Raw genomic sequence first — 17,607 nt, forward strand, 5'->3', positions numbered from 1 at the left:
AGATGAATATAAGCCGGCAGTGTGCCCCTGTTGTGATGAAGGTTAACGGCATACTGGGCTGCATTAGTAGGTCTGTTGTCAGCAGATCAAGGGAAGTGATTATTCCCCTCTGTTTGGCACTGGGGAGGCCACACGTGGACTACTATGTCCAGTTTTGGGTCCCCCAGTACAGAAAGGGTGTGAACAAATTGGAGAGAGTCCAGCAGAGGACAACAAAAATGGTTAGGGAGCTGAGGAACATGACATATGAGGAGAGGCTGAGGGAACTGATCTTATTTAATCTGGAGAAGAGAAGACTAAGGAGGGATTTAATAGCAGCCTCCAACTCCCTGAAAGTAGTTCCAAAGAGGATGGAGCTGGATTGTCCTCAGTGGTGGCAGATGACAGAACAAAGAGCAACAGTCTCAATGTGCAGCAAGGGAAATTGAGGTTAGATATTAGGAAAAACTTTCTCACTAGGAGGGTGCTGAAGCACTGGAACAGGTTCCCCGAAGAGGTGGTGGAATCTCCATCCTTGAAGGCTTTCAAGACCCAGATAGACAAAGCCTCGGCTGGAATGCTCTAGTTGGGGATGGTCCTGCTTTGAGCAGGTTTTGGCCAGATGACTGCCTGATGTCCCTTCCAATCCTAATTTTCTATGATTCTATGATGTACATAACTAATTGGAATAGATCCAAGCACTTAAAAGGGACATGCGCATTTTTTTTCTTAAAACTACTATAGTTTAGCTCTTAGGCCAGAGAATTTTCTTTCACTTCCACAAAAACCTGGCAGCCTATATTTGTGTTTGCTTATTTTGTTGGACACTTGTAGACACAGACTCCTGACTACTGAAACTAATCTGTACATGTTTTAAATTTAAAAAATCCCCCTTTTGGGGAAAAAGAGTGCTCTCAGTGGGCATGTCTACATGTTCATTAATGTGCATTAAATTTAGTACCTCCATTGTGAGGTACTAGAAAAAGGCGCATTAGCCTATTTAATGGGCATTAGCAACAGCACTTCCCCCCCCCCCCCGATGCTTTAATACCCATTAAAGTAGGCTAATGCACATTAACGTGCATATGTAAATGCGCCCAGTGTCTGTGATCCTGAAACCTTTGGAAAGTGCCGTTAAGTATCTTTAGGTGACCTAGCACTTATCTAATATGGGGTAACTCTGTGCAACTCTGTTGTCTAGAGTGGTAAATCCATCTTGGTTTCTCTTTCAACAATAATGGTGTGGAAGGTTTGCTGCAGAGGATCACTGAAAATTGGATTGGTTATAAGGGATTCCTCTAAGCTAGAGGTGGGCAATTATCTGTCATGAGGGCCACATGGGTTGTTTTGGTGAGCTGTTGTGGGCTGGGCCAGCACCCCTCCCCAGCGCAAAAACTCACCAAAACTCCCTATGTGGGATGGGACCTTAGATGGTGGTGTTCAGGAATGGGATGGGCGGATGAGGCCAGGATCATATGGCGGGGTTGTGGGGTGGTGACAGCATGGGGCTGGGGCCAGGCCAGACGGTGACAGCATGGGGCTTGGGGTTGCCACTGCCATGTGGGCATCCTGGGGTGAGCCGTGGGCTGGCATGGGATGGGGATAGTGCCGCAGCTCTGCCTGGTGGGGCTGAGAGACTCACTGTGGGCCAGGCAAAATCATTCTGTAGGCTGGATCCAGCCCATGGGCTGTATTTTGCCCACCCCTACCTCTTCACCCACCCCAGCAGAAAAGGAAGAGGTTCATTCTTGCTTCTTTTTACACCTGAGGAATACCCAGAATGTCTAGTTTTGCCTTCCATGGTTGTTTTTCCCCAGTTTCTGGGCGTCTCTCAGCCACCTCCAAGATGTCTATTGGCACATGATGGGGGTGGGGGTTGGTGAGCTTTCACAAAGACATCCTTTCTGCACTGCATGCTCTTCAGGCATAAAAATTAAAGTTGTTAAAATGGTTACCAGTCTGCCTCCAGGTGCCATTCCCCCTCAGTTGCTTGGGTTCCTGGCTTTTGTGGTGTCATCATTTGATCAGCCACCACAGAGTTTTCTATAATTACTTATATTTTAAAACCCAGAGTGGATTATTTCGAACTAAAACCCTTCAGACTGCCTCAGTGCATCATTAAGAAGCTAAGTCAGTCACAAGCCCAGTTTTAACCCGCCTTTAAATTTTGGTGGTTGGTCCTGGCCTTCCTTTGCATTTTTCCCCTCTGTAAGTCTGCTAGGTGTCTCCAAACTGTTATATTGCCTTACTGATCAAATTATCTTATCTAAAAATGCCCCAGTAAACAGGTCTAAAGCTTTTGACCTTTGAATTAAAATGTGACAGGAACATCTTGAAAATCTTATTGAAAGCATCTGGTGGTTTTAGGGAGCTAATTAAATTCGTCAGCACATATAGGATCAGCATTTTCACGGTTTAAAGGGTCAAAGGAGAAAGTACAATCAAAATCACCAAACAAGTGATTAATGAGATTCCATAAAAATTAAGCGTTGATTGAAGGGAATAGCTATGGAATGTACTAATTATAGAAGTCACGATTGAAAAAGACCTTTCCCATTATGTTGTGCCCCATTATTAAATGCATCTATATTTGTTTTGGTTATAAATGTGTGATCCATGCAGTCCTTGCACTTGCAGAGATGAGAGTAGTGTGGCTAGTTATATAAGATAACTTCAAAGCAAGCAGGGGCTGTCACAAAGCTGGGCTGATATTAACAAGAGCAGAGTGAACTAAAACGCCTTTTGAAAGGGATCAGATTATTTTATCGTCCATGTTTAGAGAGAAGGCAAAGACTTAAGGAAACCCGCACAGGCAAGAATGTGGAAGTTTGCATTATATCAGACACCTACCTGCATATTATGCATGGAAGTAAGCAGTTTGCTTTTCAGTGAAGTCACTGTGATTGGCAGGTGTTTGATAACCCTGAAAACCAGACTGCAAATCTCAACATTGTCCAGACAGGACTTTCCTGGATGATTCAGGTTACTCTACATTAAAAACACCTGCAAATGCTGTGCAGCTTGAATATGAGCACACACCACACTTTACAAGTGAAACAAACCTGAGCTCCTTAGTCTGTCTTATGTTTGCAAACACCTTGAAAACAAGCAGCACCCAGGAGAGAACGAAAGGCAAGGGGATCAAACAGTAAATCCTTCCTGTCATCTGACCAACTAGCTGTCACTAAAAAAAGATTACTCCTGGTCTGGCTCGTTAAAGCACTCTTCTTAGCAGAAATTATCTTCCTGCTTTCCTCTAAGGCTTGTGCAGATCTCAGACAGGAAGGAGGAATTTCTCTGTAACTGGCAGGATTACTTTTAAAGCATGAGTTAAATAATGACAGAAATTATTTAAACCTCAATCTTGCAAATGCTTAACTTTGGATGCAAGTCCCATTAAACTCAACGAGACTCCTTACCATGAATCAGATTAGACATATGTAGATGTACTTGTAACACTGGAGTTTCAAGAAAGGGTACCTAGTAGCTCAGGGGATATATTACTACTAAAACTAGAACAATTCCCTTAACAATTCTCTTAAATAGCCTTTTCAGCCACCAATCTCAAAGGTGCTTTTTAAGACAGGTTAGTATCCTTATCCCCAGTTTTCAGATTGGAAGACTGTCACCAGGAGGCAAAGTAATTCATCCAAGGTCTCTCAGCATGCCACTGGCAGAGCCAGAAGGAAAATCCATTTAACAGGGACAAAAAGAGCTCAGATACAACTCGGTTGGCATAAGTCAGACGCGTAAACCACCTAGGCTTTGTTTCTACTCATGGCACAAATGGCCAAAGGCCTGGTAAACACCCATAGAGCTAGTCTTGAGGCCACATCATTTAAACACATTTGTGGTGGGTCTACACTAATGCTGCCATGACAGAACTGTGTAAGTACTAGAGTAAAGATATGAGAGAATTGTTAACATAGACCAAGACCTCTAAGTTCCTGCCATCAAACCTTGGATCTGCAAAAGGCCAGGTTTTACCAAGGTGACCACTGGTGTGTGGGACTCCTTTACTCGCACTGAAACAGGGCCTTTTTCAGAGTATTTTTAAAGCTGAAGCTCCTTCTGCTCAGTGTTGACCTTGAGCTGCCGCCATGCCACTGGTGTGATCATATGGATGCAGCAGCAGCATTTTTTTTCTTGTCCCTCCTCACCCCAAGTCAGCACCTGGGGCACCTGCCCTAGTTTCCCTGCCCTAGTAATGCTACTGGCCAGGCTGGACTTCCTAGTCAGGGTGCTGTACATATTGTAAGGCAGGAAAGGTTCTTTAGGTAGATGTGATATCATTTATTAAACCAACTAAGTAGTTGGAAAAAAGTTCTTTGCAAGCTTTTGGGCACAAGCACCCTTCTTCAGGCATTGGGAGACTCTGTACATATTGTAAATGTCAGTCCCTGTCCAAAGAACTTTAAGTCTAAACAGGAAAGTTTTTTATTCTTATTGACATCTGTTAAATGTGGCAGTTTGTTTAGTGCCATGCAAGATACAAAGAGAGAGTCCATACCTCCAATAATTTACACTCTAATGAATTACCTTTTTAATGATCTGTGGCATGTTTGCTATTTGTGGACTATTATATTTTAATTGTATTGTATTTTGATACTGTAATGTCAATCATCTGTCTCTTTCCTGGTAGCAGTAGGCATTTTAGAAATATAGGCTGAAGTTTTCACATTCGTTTAAGGGCTTGGGCCCTTTTGTTCAAATTATTATTGCATTGATAATTATTATTACTTCTCTATCTCAGTGGTGTTTCTGTTGCTTCACATTTCAGAGACTTCCCTTCAAAGATCTGAACCCTCTTCCCAAGTAGAAATTTATTATAAATACTTTTTAAGGCAGATATCATTCCCACAGTGCAGGCATGGAGAAACTGAGATGTTAAATCCAAAATGTTCATGAGTAACCACTCATTTTGAATACCTCTGCTGGTGTCTAGGGTGAGACCTGCTGAGATCAGTTTTAGAAGGTGCTGGTACTCCAGGCCCCACTGTCTTCACATGGAAATTTTGGTACCCAGTGCTTATAAAAAGCATGTGTTTAGTTGGGCCCACAGGAGTGCCCAAAACACCTCACAAGCAGTATCCACTTTTGAAAGGAGTACCCTTAGTGACTTGCTAGAGATCATGAAAAGAAACCCACTCCAGGGCCACTCCAGTGCAGATCTCTGATTTGTGCACCTGTTACGTTAATTTTAGTAGTGAATAAATTAGGATCATTCTCAAGGTGTGTTCACTTACCAGGCCCCTTCCCAAGACAGGTTCCCATGACAGGACAGCGTGTGGCTGTATGTGGCTGTGTGGGGGGGGGTTTACGGGGAGAAGCAGCAGATTAACCGAGGTCTGTCACATGGGAGCTGCTGCCATGAAGGGACTCTACCTGGGATTTGCATTCTTACAGCTAATAGGATCGCGAGAGCTCAGGGCCGTCATCCCATCAAGATAAACGTCTCTGGTGCCCACTTTTAAGCAATCTGAATTCAATTAGGCTAATTGGAAAACAAGTAAAGAAGGATTGCATTAATATAGCTTTGCTGCATGAAACTAGAAAACCCACCCTCTCAGGAGAAACCATGGAGTGCTTTGGGCTCAGTTCTGTGATTCATGATGTCACACACATGATTTTTTCACATCTAAGGGAGAAATGGTGCATCATCCTTTATTCCTTAACATGTATACTGTGGTACCCCCGGCAAGCTTTAGCCTGCTCAGGCTGAACTGTGCCAGGCACTGAGCAAACAAACAGAAATGACATGTTATATTCATATTGTACTCACCGTTTATGCTACAGCAGGTACTGAAACTTTCTGGCTTTGTTGTTAATTTGGCACGTCTGTTTCAGCTACCTTGAGCTTAAGAAACAGGGGCAACATTGCAAATGGATGTGAAAATAAAAATATTTCTAGAATCAGAGGTTACCTAGAACTACAAGGACTTAGCAATAAAGCAATGCAAACTAAGAGATGTTAAGTTTGCTCTCAAACTGGTTCTTAAGGTGTAGAAATAATATAAACTCAAGGAGGATAGAAAATCAAGTTCAAGTCTGTTGCAGGAAAAAATACAGAGTATGGAAGTTACAATAGTTCATGTGCTAATGCTGTTTTGTTTCTTTTTCTCTCAGTTTAGACTTAGGTGTGCACCTAAACCAGGGCTTACCCTTTAGGAAGGCATTTCTAATCCATTACTGCATATGCCTACTGGTAAGTATTATACCATTTATACAGCTATTTCTGTGTCTTTCTGGTTTAAATATATTGAAGAAGACAACATTTGTTTGGTCAAGAAAAATACAAGACATGGGAAAGAGGAAGAAGACTGTTATTCTGTGTTTTATGGCTCTGATTTTGTCCTGTCATGTAAGGTATAGTTGAGGAGGTTTGCATGTATCTGAGTATGACTGGCGGGGACAAATGGTCTGAATTATGTGTACTTGAGGAGCTGATATACAAGAACACCAGTCTTTACTGATTCTCTGACTTTTTCACTCATTCTTGTTAAGCAGAAGACAGGGCAGGGTTACACCTTATAGACTAGCTAAATCAGAGATGCATAAGCTTTTGAGAGTCCAGGATCACTTCATCAGATGCTGTGAAAGGATGTGCACAAAGCAGTCTTCAACTAGGGAGAGTGATTTGGGAGGGAGGGGAGAGGAGGAGGAGGACCAGTACTTGGAAAGGCAAACAACTAGTAAACTCACAGGGACAAAGGGGTCACTAATTTTTGTTATTTTCAAGAAGTAATTACAGCAGTAAGGGTCATAACAATCATTTATTTTGCTAATCAGAATAATAGGATGCTCCCTAACAGGGATGCTCCCTGAGCATGTGGTTGTTTTATAGAATGTAGCTCATGGCTAGGTATCCAGGTTATAGCTGTATTGGTCTACAGGAAAAGGCAATCAGGACTCGTGCATTTGTATCAATGGTAAAGGCTCAGTCAGCCACCTTTCTTTCTTTTGATGAACTGAACTCTGCAAGTGTCGGTCTCTGCCTGAGGGATAAAGTACGTGGACTGTTGGTGCAGCAGCCACTGTCTTTCCTTTCTGAACTCTGTCTCTAGGGAAGAAGGTACTCAGACACTTCATGTTATACCTAATGTGTTTAGATACCTTTCCCAAGCAGAGCGAATGAGAAAAGAGTATGTAGGATGTTGGCCTAGAACTTGGGAAAACCAGGTTCAAGTTTCTATTCTGCCATAGACTCTTTTTTTTTACCTTGGTTGGGTCACTTATTCTTTGTGTGTCTCACTCCCCCAGTTGTAAAATGGCATTTATTATTGTTTTTTGCTGTCAGACTGTTGTGGGGATACATAGATTAAAGATTGTGAGAGGTTTCAGTACTAATGTAATGGGAGTCAAATAAATATTTAAAATAGATAGATTATGGGATTGGAAAAATGTTGGAGAGGAGAACCTTAGATATTGGCTAGGTCTAGATTCTCCTGTGTTTTGCTTTTGCTCTCTGTGGCTTGGGAGCCTGGACATGTTGCTTCTCCAAGCCTAGACCACTAATCCAGCCCTGTGATCAACAGAGATGATATCTCCCACAGTACTGTATCTTCTCTTCTGATCAGGCAGGAACCCAGAAAGCAGCATGCAGGCAAACGTCTAACTCGGTGGTTCTCAAAATATTTTTAGACTTAAGGCTCCTTCTAGAAAATGTCAGTTCTTGATAGATTCAAGGCTCCCTTCAGAAAATGTTAGCTCTTAGTTTTCACTTGATTTTTAACTATAGAAAAATAATAGAGCAAAGAACTCAGAAAGAACACAGCAGGCAAAAATGTTTGTAGAACTAGGGATTCTTATTTGAAATCTCTGGGTTTATCTTGTGAATCCTGTTTGCATACCTAGCAGTGCTCACATTACTTGACACTCCCCAGCACCCCTGAAAAGATCTCAAGGCACTTGAGGGTGCTGCATCACCCTGGTTGAGAATCCTTGGTCTAACCAAATGCCCCTTCTTCCCTATTCAGAAGCAGAGACTGCAGTTTCATCTTTCAGCTTGTTGCTTTTTTGCTGCATTGTGCAAACAGGATTCTTACATACATGCAGTGTTCTTGGAGGGACAGGCATATTTTGTACCATAAAAATTCAGCTCCAAATTAGAAGAAATTAGGAACATTGCACAGTCCATTCACCTTCACTAATAGAGTTCTTGGGAAACACACATGTAGATTAAACCATGACAATGGCCCCCGGCTGATTGCTTTGAGTACTCTCCAATGCCCTCACAATGGTATTGACTTGCTTTTTATACTGTGCACAAAAGCCACCCTAACCTCTTCTCATTCCTTCTCAGCCTCTTCCCCCCCTTGCCAGTGTCTACTAGGTCTTTTCTGCTTTCCCCCAATAAACAGTAAATAGAGGATAACATCAACCTGGAGCTATTAGGGTGAGCTGGGCAGTTCTAAAAGGAATTAACTTTGGTAAACGAGACCATAAGCCCCTTAGCAGCGTGTGGGCAAGAGCTTAGGAAAACACAACCAATCTTTGAGAAACTTTACTGATCACTTTAATATTGGGGAAGTTATCAGAAAATATGTGCACATGCGGGAAAAGATAAATACTAAGGAAAATTAAAGTATGTGACTTTTTTTCTTGATTAGGAGACTGTAAACAGGAACAAATTCTGTTAAGACATTTCTCAAACTGGGGTAGGAAATGAACTTCTACAGACTATGTGAGGAGAAGAAATGGGAAAGGAGAAAATGTAACTGTAGGAAAAGGAAGGAAAAAGTTAAAAATGAACGACAGCTCTAAAACAGCCCCTGCCTTGTTGCAGCCCTTTCTGTGCAAGTGTAGGGACAAAGTGTTCCTTTTGCTTATCCATAAGGTAAAACGGCACATATCCGTATAACAAACTTAAAGGTGTATCTGACCCCAAACCTCTGCTTCAGGCACTATCCTGCCTCTTCTCAGTAAAGGTCACACCTTGGCCACATAGCTGACATCCATGACTGGTAACTGTTGTTTTCGCTTCAGTCCCAGGAAGCAAAGTCCTGCAAGTTGGTCACTTGGCCAGGTGTGGCCCTGACCTACGTGGGCTTCTTAGTTCACACCGATCATCTGCTAGGCAGGTAAAATCTTTCCTCTGCTGGGAGTTGGGATGCCTCTCATTCCTACTTCTCTGCCTGGTGGGAGGCAGGTTCCAGCCAGGGCGTGCAGAGAGGGGCAGATCCTGCCGAAGGTCCAGCATCCCAGCTCTCCCCTGCTTCTTAAAAAAGCCAGTAAGGATGAAAGCAACGGGACTGTCCTCTCTCAAGCTGTCTTCACAGGAAGTCTTTCGGCTGCTCTAGGGAAAGGTGAAAGGCTGCCGAAGAGGAACAGAGCAGTTACATTCACCGTGGTGGCAAATGAGGTGTCTTCAGAGGTGGCGTGGTGGCTCTCCCGAGTGCTTCCTCCTGGCTTGCGGCTGTCTCTTACAGGAGCGTGTATCATCTTCTGGCTTTGGGGCTAGCCCCAGGCCCGGCCTGGGAGGTCTGTCGGCACCTGCAGGTCCTTGAGCAACCCCTGCCTCTCCTGGGCCGGGCAAGGCGCAAGGTGCCGGGGCCGGCGGCTCCGCAGCTGGAGCGGGAGGCAGCGTCTCCCACTGGGGCTGCTCCCGGGGCAGACGATCGCAGTCCCCCGGGCTCCCGCGCCGGTTCGTTGTGCTCCGAGGCCCGGCCCAAGTCCCGCAGGGCGCTGCTCCGAATCGGCTCCGGATTGACGCCGCTCCTGCCCCCTCCCACCCCGCGCTAAGAGGCTTGCGGGCCCGGGGGCGGGGCGGGGCGGGCGGGGCCGGGCTCCCAGGTGCAGGGGCGGCCCCGCCAGACCCCGCCGCCTGCCCGGGGCCGCGGGGCGCGCTTTAAAGCCGCCGGGCGGGCAGTGGGCGCCGATCCGCGGCTGTCGGGGCGGGGAGGGGATGGGGGCGGGCTGCCTCCCGCCCTGAGCGCGCCCATGCACCTGCCCGCCTCCCCGCCCGGCATGGCCGAGGGCGGCTTCTCCCTGGGCAGGAGCCCCGGCGGGGCCCCGTCGCGCCTGCACAGCATCGAGGCCATCCTGGGCTTCGCCAAGGACGACGCGCTGCTCGGCTCCTTCCCGCCCGACGGCAGCGCCCGCAGCCTCAAGGAGCCGGGCCGGCGGCCCTGCGCCCACGGCATGCCCGCGCAGCCCCCGGCCCCGCCGGCCGCCGAGCAGGACGGCCGGGCTGAGGAGTACCGAGGTGAGCGGGGGGCCGCGGGGCGGGCTGCCCCCGGGCGCCGCGGGGCAGGAGGGGGCGAAGCCGGGCGCGGCGGGGGCAGGGGCAGGGGCGGCGCCCGACGTGTGCCGTGTGCTCCCGCAGAGCCCTTCTGCCCCAAGCGCGCCGAGGAGTGCGCCAGCCCCGAGCTGCCCCCGTGCAGCGGCAGCGACTCCAAGCTGTCGGACGACGAGCAGCAGCCCAAGAAGAAGCACCGGCGCAACCGCACCACCTTCACCACCTACCAGCTGCACGAGCTGGAGCGCGCCTTCGAGAAGTCGCACTACCCCGACGTGTACAGCCGCGAGGAGCTGGCCATGAAGGTCAACCTGCCCGAGGTGCGGGTGCAGGTGAGTCCCGCCGGCCCTACCCCGCTCCCCCGGTGCGGCCGCCCCGTCCCCACCGCACCCCGGCTCCTTCTTTTTTTTTTCTTTGGAGCCTTCATTAAAGCCGAATGGTCTCTAATCCCCGGATCCTTCAAATGTTTGAAAAGCTTTAAATGTTTGCTAGTCATCGGGGAAAAATCTGGGAGCGCTTCCAAGCCGCGCCAGGGAAATCGGTGCGTATCTCATCACGTCAAGGGAGAGGGGCGCTGGGCCGGGCTGAGCTGGAAGGATGGAGCTGCGCCCCCGGTGAGGCCGGGATCGGGCCCCGGGCTCCCCGCGGGGAAGGCGGGCTGCGATCGCTTGGCCCCCCGGGGCGGGCTAAGACGCCTTTCCCGACTATTTCTGCACCCGGCGGAGCCTCCCCCGCACACTAAGCCGCACGGGTTGCGAAGCGCGAGGGTGCTGGGACGAGCGAGGGACCAATTTATCCGTCCCCACCCCCCTCTGCGACTCTCCCCGCGGCTCGGGCCGGGGCAGGCACCGCGGGCGCGGCCTCCGGGGGGCATTGCTCTGTCCAGCCCCGCCGGGGGTCGGCTCTCGGGGGAGCAGGGCCGGGGCATGATCGCTGCCATGGCCGGGCCAGAGTCCCCTCTCTCCTTGCAGCCTCCAGCGCTGAAGGCCTAGTGCAGGGGCTGCCCCTCGCTCCCTACTCAGGTGCAAGGGCCGGTCCCTCCCGTGCTTGCAGCTGGGGGCCAGGAGGGGCTCTGTGAAAGCAGCGGCCTCCTCGCACTCGTTGTCCGGCGAGAGGCGGTGAACGGTAACCCCCAGGGCCTGGTCCTGCCATTTAGCACTTTGCAAACCCCGCTCCCCAGCCCGCTCCAGCATCTGTTCTCCCGGCCGAGCCGGCCTGGCCCTGCCGGGGGCGCTGCCCGACGGCCCGCGGCACTAACCCGGCGCGGCCCTTGCAGGTCTGGTTCCAGAACCGCCGCGCCAAGTGGAGGCGGCAGGAGAAGCTGGAGGTGACGTCCATGAAGCTGCAGGACTCGCCCATCCTGTCCTTCAGCCGCTCCCCGCCCGCCGCCGCCGGCCTCGGCACCAACCTGCCCCTGGAGCCGTGGCTCAGCCCGCCCCTGCCCGCCGGCGCCCCGCTGCAGCCGCTGCCCGGCTTCGTGGCCTCGCCGCCCAGCCTGCCCGGCAGCTACACGCCGCCGCCCTTCCTCGGCTCGCCCGCCGCCGGCCACGGCCTGCAGCCGCTGGGCGCCCTGGGGCCGCCGCCGCCCTACCAGTGCGGGCCCGGCTTCGTGGACAAGTTCCCGCTGGACGAGCCCGACCCGCGCAACAGCAGCATCGCGGCGCTGCGGCTCAAGGCCAAGGAGCACATCCAGTCCATCGGCAAACCCTGGCAGGCCCTCTGAGCCGGCGCTCCCCGCCCCGTCGGGTCGGGCCGGGCCGGCCCCGCGCGTGTGCAGGCGCAGCCCGGGCCGCGGCGTTGAAGGACGGAGATGTGAAGGGCTCTGATCGTGTCCCGGGGCCGGGCCGGGCCGGGAGCGGGGCTCTGCTCCGCCGCATCGGGAAGGGCCGAGGACGCGGCTGCCCCGCGGGAGGGGCCGGGCTGAGCCGAGGGAGACTTCGCTTCCCGTGTAAACGGAGCCAGGCAGCGCTGCGGAGCCGAGCCGCTTCCCCGGCCCGGCCGGCCCAGGCTCCAAGGCTAGGGAGGTTTGCAGGAGCAGCAGCTGGGCAGAAGAGCCAGCCCTGCCTCAAGAGTGCGGTGTCCAGCAGATGCCCCGGGAAGATCAGCTTTAGCAGCAGCTCTGCCTTGAGCAAAGGACTCTACAGAGACCCCAGAGCAAGGAAGATTTGCCCGCAGCCCAGGGTAACTCCTGCTGGCTCAGGGGGTGGGGGGCTTACAAAAGGTAGTTAAGAACTTGAAAATGGACAGGATCCTACTGACATAAGGAGACCGAGCCCTGGACAGTCTCTGTCTGACACCTGAATGGAGGCTGTCTGTTGGCTGACAGGAGCCTCACTTCAAGAACCCCCGTCCCTTTGCTATCTTACACCCTTTGCTATTTGCCTCTCCCCAGTGAGGTCTTCCAGGTTGTTTGCTACTGAAACAAAATCCCTGGCCCTGGGATTTCTCCAGTTTAGTTTGCAAGTGGGGGAAACATGATGCAATTGTGTGAAATCCAAATAGCATTGCCCTTTGCCGCTATTTTCAGAAGCCTGCTATGTTTTCTTTCTTCCACCTTCTGTTTCTCCCTTCATAGAATTGTTTCCTTGGGGCCTGACCTCAAAGCCCTTTGAGTCACTGGAAAGACTCAGGCTGACCTGAGCTGGGCTAGGCCTTCTCAGTGCAATTTCCTCCTGTAACTCTTTCAAAGTGGTCCAACACCTAATGTCACCACTGATACCTTGTCTGTAAGAGGGGAGCCTTCCTGCTTGGGTCTCCCTGGAATGTAGCAAGCAGTCTTGTAGGCAGTGCATGGGAAAGGAAACCAGGCAACTAACCTAGATGCTATTGCTGGTTCTCTCAAACTCCTTTTGTGACCTGACAGATTAATTCCTCAGAGACTGCATTTCACTGTAGTAAAATGGGGATAATCCTTGCTCCCCTACCTCTCAGAGGTGTACTGAGGATTAAGCAGTTGATAACACACTTTGAAGATGTAAAATGCAGTAAGTATTGCTAATATGTAGTTATCTCATTGAGTGAATGCCTAATGTTAGCTTCTCCTGCAGCACCTGGTTCAGGTTTTAGCCTCAACAAATACCTTTGCACGCACGCACGCACGCACGCAATCACATGGTGATTTTCTGTGGGCACCAGTCTGCTGCTAACAGATTCTTGAGGATCCTTGGTTGGGAGTTATGGTTTACCTTGATCTACCTAGGAGCTAGAGCTGAAATGAGAGGAGATTTGGGAGGGCAGGCTGAGGTTGCAGGCTTTACTATCAAGGAAAACACAGAGCATTGCTGGAACTACTTGTTACTGAAGTAGATTAAAAAAGGCTGTGACCCTAACAGCTCAGTGACTGTTTTAAACCAGTTTTCCAAGTGCTCCCTTCTTTTGGGTAAAAACCCCACCTTTGATAGAGATCAGTGCCTTGCCCTCGGTTTACTAGCCTGAAGTTTCTGCAGTGAAGTAAAAGGAGATAACTAATCTCCAACCTATTTCTTTTTTTCAATATCAGCAGACAGCAATCTGTAGATCCTTTTATCTCCTCTGGGAACAAGGGAGTAATCATTATTTCCCTCTGCAGGCACATGGCAGGAAAGTGTTAACTAGATGTCAAACTATACACTCTGGGATGAAATCAATCTACCCATGTGCCAGGGAAAAAAGCAAGTGCATCAGAAATCCAAGTTAAAATGAAATGCTAATGTAACGAACAGGACCAGCACCCTTTCTGCCTCACTGGGAACAAATACCTAATGTTTAACGTTAAGATGCTGTTTCATTTGGTTTCATGAATCAAAAACCAAGTCTAACATCTCTTTCTCCCCCACACAATTTTCCTGAGCTTTCTCCACTCACAGGCAGTCTTGGGAGTGCTGACATTTTTCAGGGAGCAGCATGACGGCATTGGGAGCTCCAGGCTGCTGGCTGGGTAGAACTGGAGGTTTCGGGCGAAGGAATTGGCTGCAATTAAAATTATACATCTGCACTGAGCCCCCTGCCATTGTCTGAACTGCAGAAATTAAAAACACAGCGTTTTTATTTTCCATTATCTCTGTTACCACGTTTAATGGGGCTGAGAACCTTTTAAATAAAACACCCCTTCTTTTTTCTGGGCACAGGGTGCTTTACACACTCTGGAAATTGTGGCAATTAACGTTTCTCATTAGGGGAAGGAGAAGGCCTCACAAGCTCCCTCATTGTGTCCTGGGGACAGTTCTATAAAGACTGGGAGACCTCTTCTTTCAACATTTCCCACTCATTGTGGCCAGACAAAGACTGGCTTCTAATTATATTTTCACAATCTGTGCCTATCTTTAAGGGTCCTGTCAGAAACAAGCATGTCAGCTTTGTTCAGCTTCACTTCAGGGAGCTTTTTAACCTTAGACAGCAGTTTCTAAACATCCCCAACCAACAGGCCTTCTCAACAACGTTTCCCATTTGCAGACTCAAGAGCTCCTTTTGCAGTTAATAATGGGAATCACTGTATTTTGAAAACAGCCCCCTCTCCTTTCTTTCCTCCCACTGGCCTCCTCCTTGTCCTTGTGACCAAACCTGGGATACATCCTGCTTTGGGGGCATGGAAACAGGCTGAAGGGGTAGCATTTAAAAAGGGTTTGCTTCTCCAGATAGGCTCTGATCACTCTGGTGACTACGGGTTTGCAATGGATCGTGCATCTGTCTCCTGATTTCAACATGTAGTTACTGCAGAGTCTAAACTTTTCTCTGACTTTAAAGGACTTTGGATCAGACCCCCACATGTTCCAGTCCTGGGAGATCAATTGTGCTTGCAGTTATGCTTGTGTAAAACTAGAGCAACTCCACAGCAGTGTAACTGTGGGCAGAATACACCCCCTTGTACTTCAGTAATAATAGAGCTGTGCTGGCTTTCGTAAGCAAACTATTTTGTCCATTCCTAATAAACCCCACAGAATAGAAGGATGCTGGGGAAAGGGACTCATACACTTTTTTGCAGTTGTACATTTTACAGTTGTACATTTTAAGAACCTGATTCTACAAGCTCTAATTATTTTGACATGAGCAGATTTTACTTGCAGCACTAAGGGAACATACATGGATGACAAATGCATGGATTGCAGTAGTGTATATGGTATCCTGTCCATTAGGGGAAAAGAAACCTTGTCTTGTTTGTAAAGCTGAGCTGTCATCTAGCATATGTTAAATTCTAACAATAAAGGACAAAACATGACAAAAGTTTTAATAAAAGACTGTGACCTCTCCTTCCTGCTATAGCAGGAATGATTCTTGTAATTGTTATCTGGCAGGATTCCAGCTAAGAGCCTCATCCTGAGAATATTTACATACCTGAATAATTGTTCGCCTCAGGCTTTATATTTAATTGTTGTCCAGCCACTGTTAGGAATATTTTTTGCTACTAATTTGTAACTATGTGGCTGGAATTTCAGTGCTAAACAGCTACATTATTTTGATACAGTTTTTGAAAATTAATTATATATTTTTTACTGCCTCTAATCTGATCCAAAGCTTGTAAAGTCATTGGAAGGATGCCTATTAGCTTTAATAAGTTTTGGACCAGGAGCTTGAGGTGGGCAGATAGCAGTTCTTAATCATCTATGTTGTCTTCTTTATGCTGTTGTTAGACCCCTGGACATAAAGGTATGTCCTGTGACTTCAGTGGCTTTTGGACTAGAATTATAGATAATGGCTCTAACATTATCTCTCTTGGCTTTTTGTTGCTTTTGTTGAGGCTTCTTATTAGTGTTAGAACGCTGGACACTGCTATGTACAAGTATATTGTGTGTACTTCTTATATATTATTTAGAAAATAGTATTTAGGGTGCTAACAATAAACTAGACAAATGATGACTGAGACCCACTATCACCACTTTTTAAGACCAGCTCCAAAACCTACTGAAGTCACTGGCAATCTTTCCAGTGGCTTCACAGGTTTTAGATCAACCCAGTTAGTTACAAATTAGGTCCAAAAATTAATGGAAAAAACACAACTTCTTTTTGTTTTATATCATGGACATTTCTACCAGGGACTTGTTGTATTAATCATTATGTGTATTAGTATGATTGTATATTATCTTCATGCACGTGCATACATATATACATCTAATGTATATAGATCTGTGATGCTCAGCCAGAGTGCTGCAGTGCCCTGGGGTGCCTTGAGACCCTTTCAAAGGAACTGTGGTATGCCACATAATGTTATTACTGTTAAGAACAGAAACATGATTCACAAGATAAACCCAGAAATTTTAGATAGGCATCTCTAGTATCAAACGTTCCAATCTGTTGTAGTTTTCCTGGATTCTTTGCAACAAAATAGAATCATAAAAAAATGAGGGCTGGAAGGGACCTCAGGAGGTCATCTAGTCCAGCCCCCTGCTTAAAGCAGGACCATCCCCAACTAGATCATCCCAGCCAAAGCTTTGTCTAGCCAGATCTTGAAAACCTTCAAGGATGAAGCTCTGGGTAACCTGTTCCAGTGTTTTACTGCCCTCCCACTGAGAAAATTCTTCCTAATATCTAACCTGAATTCCCCTTGCTGCAACTTGAGACTGTTGCTCCTTATTGTGTTATTTGCCACCACTAAGAACAGTCTAGCTCAGGGGTGGGCAAAATGCGGCCTGGGGGCCCAATGCGGCCTGCCAGGCCATTCTATCCAGCCCGCGGGGCCCCTAAAAATTTAGAAAATTAATATTTATCTGCCCCTGGCTGCCTATCATGCGGCCCTTGATGGCTTGCCAAAACTCAGTAAGCGGCCCTCTGCCCAAAATAATTGCCCACCCTGGTCTAGCTCCATCCTCTTTCGAATCCCGCTTCAGGTAGTTGAAGGCTGCTATTAAAACCCCTCTCAGTCTCCTCTTCTCTAAACTAAATAAGCTCAGTTCCAACAATCTTTCCTTATAAGTCATGTCCCCTAGCCCCCTCACTATTTTTGTGGCCTTCCACTGGACTCTCCAATTTGTCCACATCTTTTCTGTAGTGGGGTGCCCAAAACTGAACACAGTACTCCACATGTGGCCTCCCAGTGCTGAATAGAGGGGAATAATCACTTCCCTTGACCTACTGGCAACACTTCTCCCAATGCAGGCCAGTATGTTGTTAACCATCTTGGCAACAAGGGCACACTGCTGGCTCATATTGAGCTTATTGTCCGCTGTAACCCCCTGGTCCTTTTCTGCACAGCTGCTTCCCAGCCAGTCAGCCCCCAGCCTGTACTAATGCATGGGATTTTCCATCCTAAGTGCAGGACTTGCAGGACTTTGCACTTGTCCTTGCTGAATCTCATAAGATTGCTTTTGGCTCAATCCTCCAATATGTCTAGGTCACTCTGAGCCCTACCTTACAGCATATTTACTACTCCCTGCAGCTTGGTATCATCTGCAGACTTGCTGAGGGTACACTCTATGCCA

At 48.2% G+C, this 17,607-nt stretch overlaps 1 protein-coding gene across 1 annotated transcript; it reads left to right on the forward strand.

Moving 5' to 3' along the window:
- Positions 1-8,613: 8,613 nt before the first annotated feature.
- RAX (retina and anterior neural fold homeobox) lies at positions 8,614-15,427 on the forward strand. Its single transcript, XM_059725257.1, has 3 exons — positions 8,614-10,183; positions 10,304-10,548; positions 11,493-15,427. Exons 1-3 carry the CDS (start codon positions 9,919-9,921, stop codon positions 11,937-11,939), a joined length of 957 nt encoding a protein of 318 aa, XP_059581240.1. The 5' UTR covers positions 8,614-9,918; the 3' UTR covers positions 11,940-15,427.
- The last annotated feature ends 2,180 nt before the right edge of the window (positions 15,428-17,607 follow it).

Source organism: Alligator mississippiensis, chromosome 3, assembly GCF_030867095.1.
Source record: "Alligator mississippiensis isolate rAllMis1 chromosome 3, rAllMis1, whole genome shotgun sequence".
In the NCBI taxonomy this organism is placed as follows: Eukaryota; Metazoa; Chordata; order Crocodylia; family Alligatoridae; genus Alligator; species Alligator mississippiensis.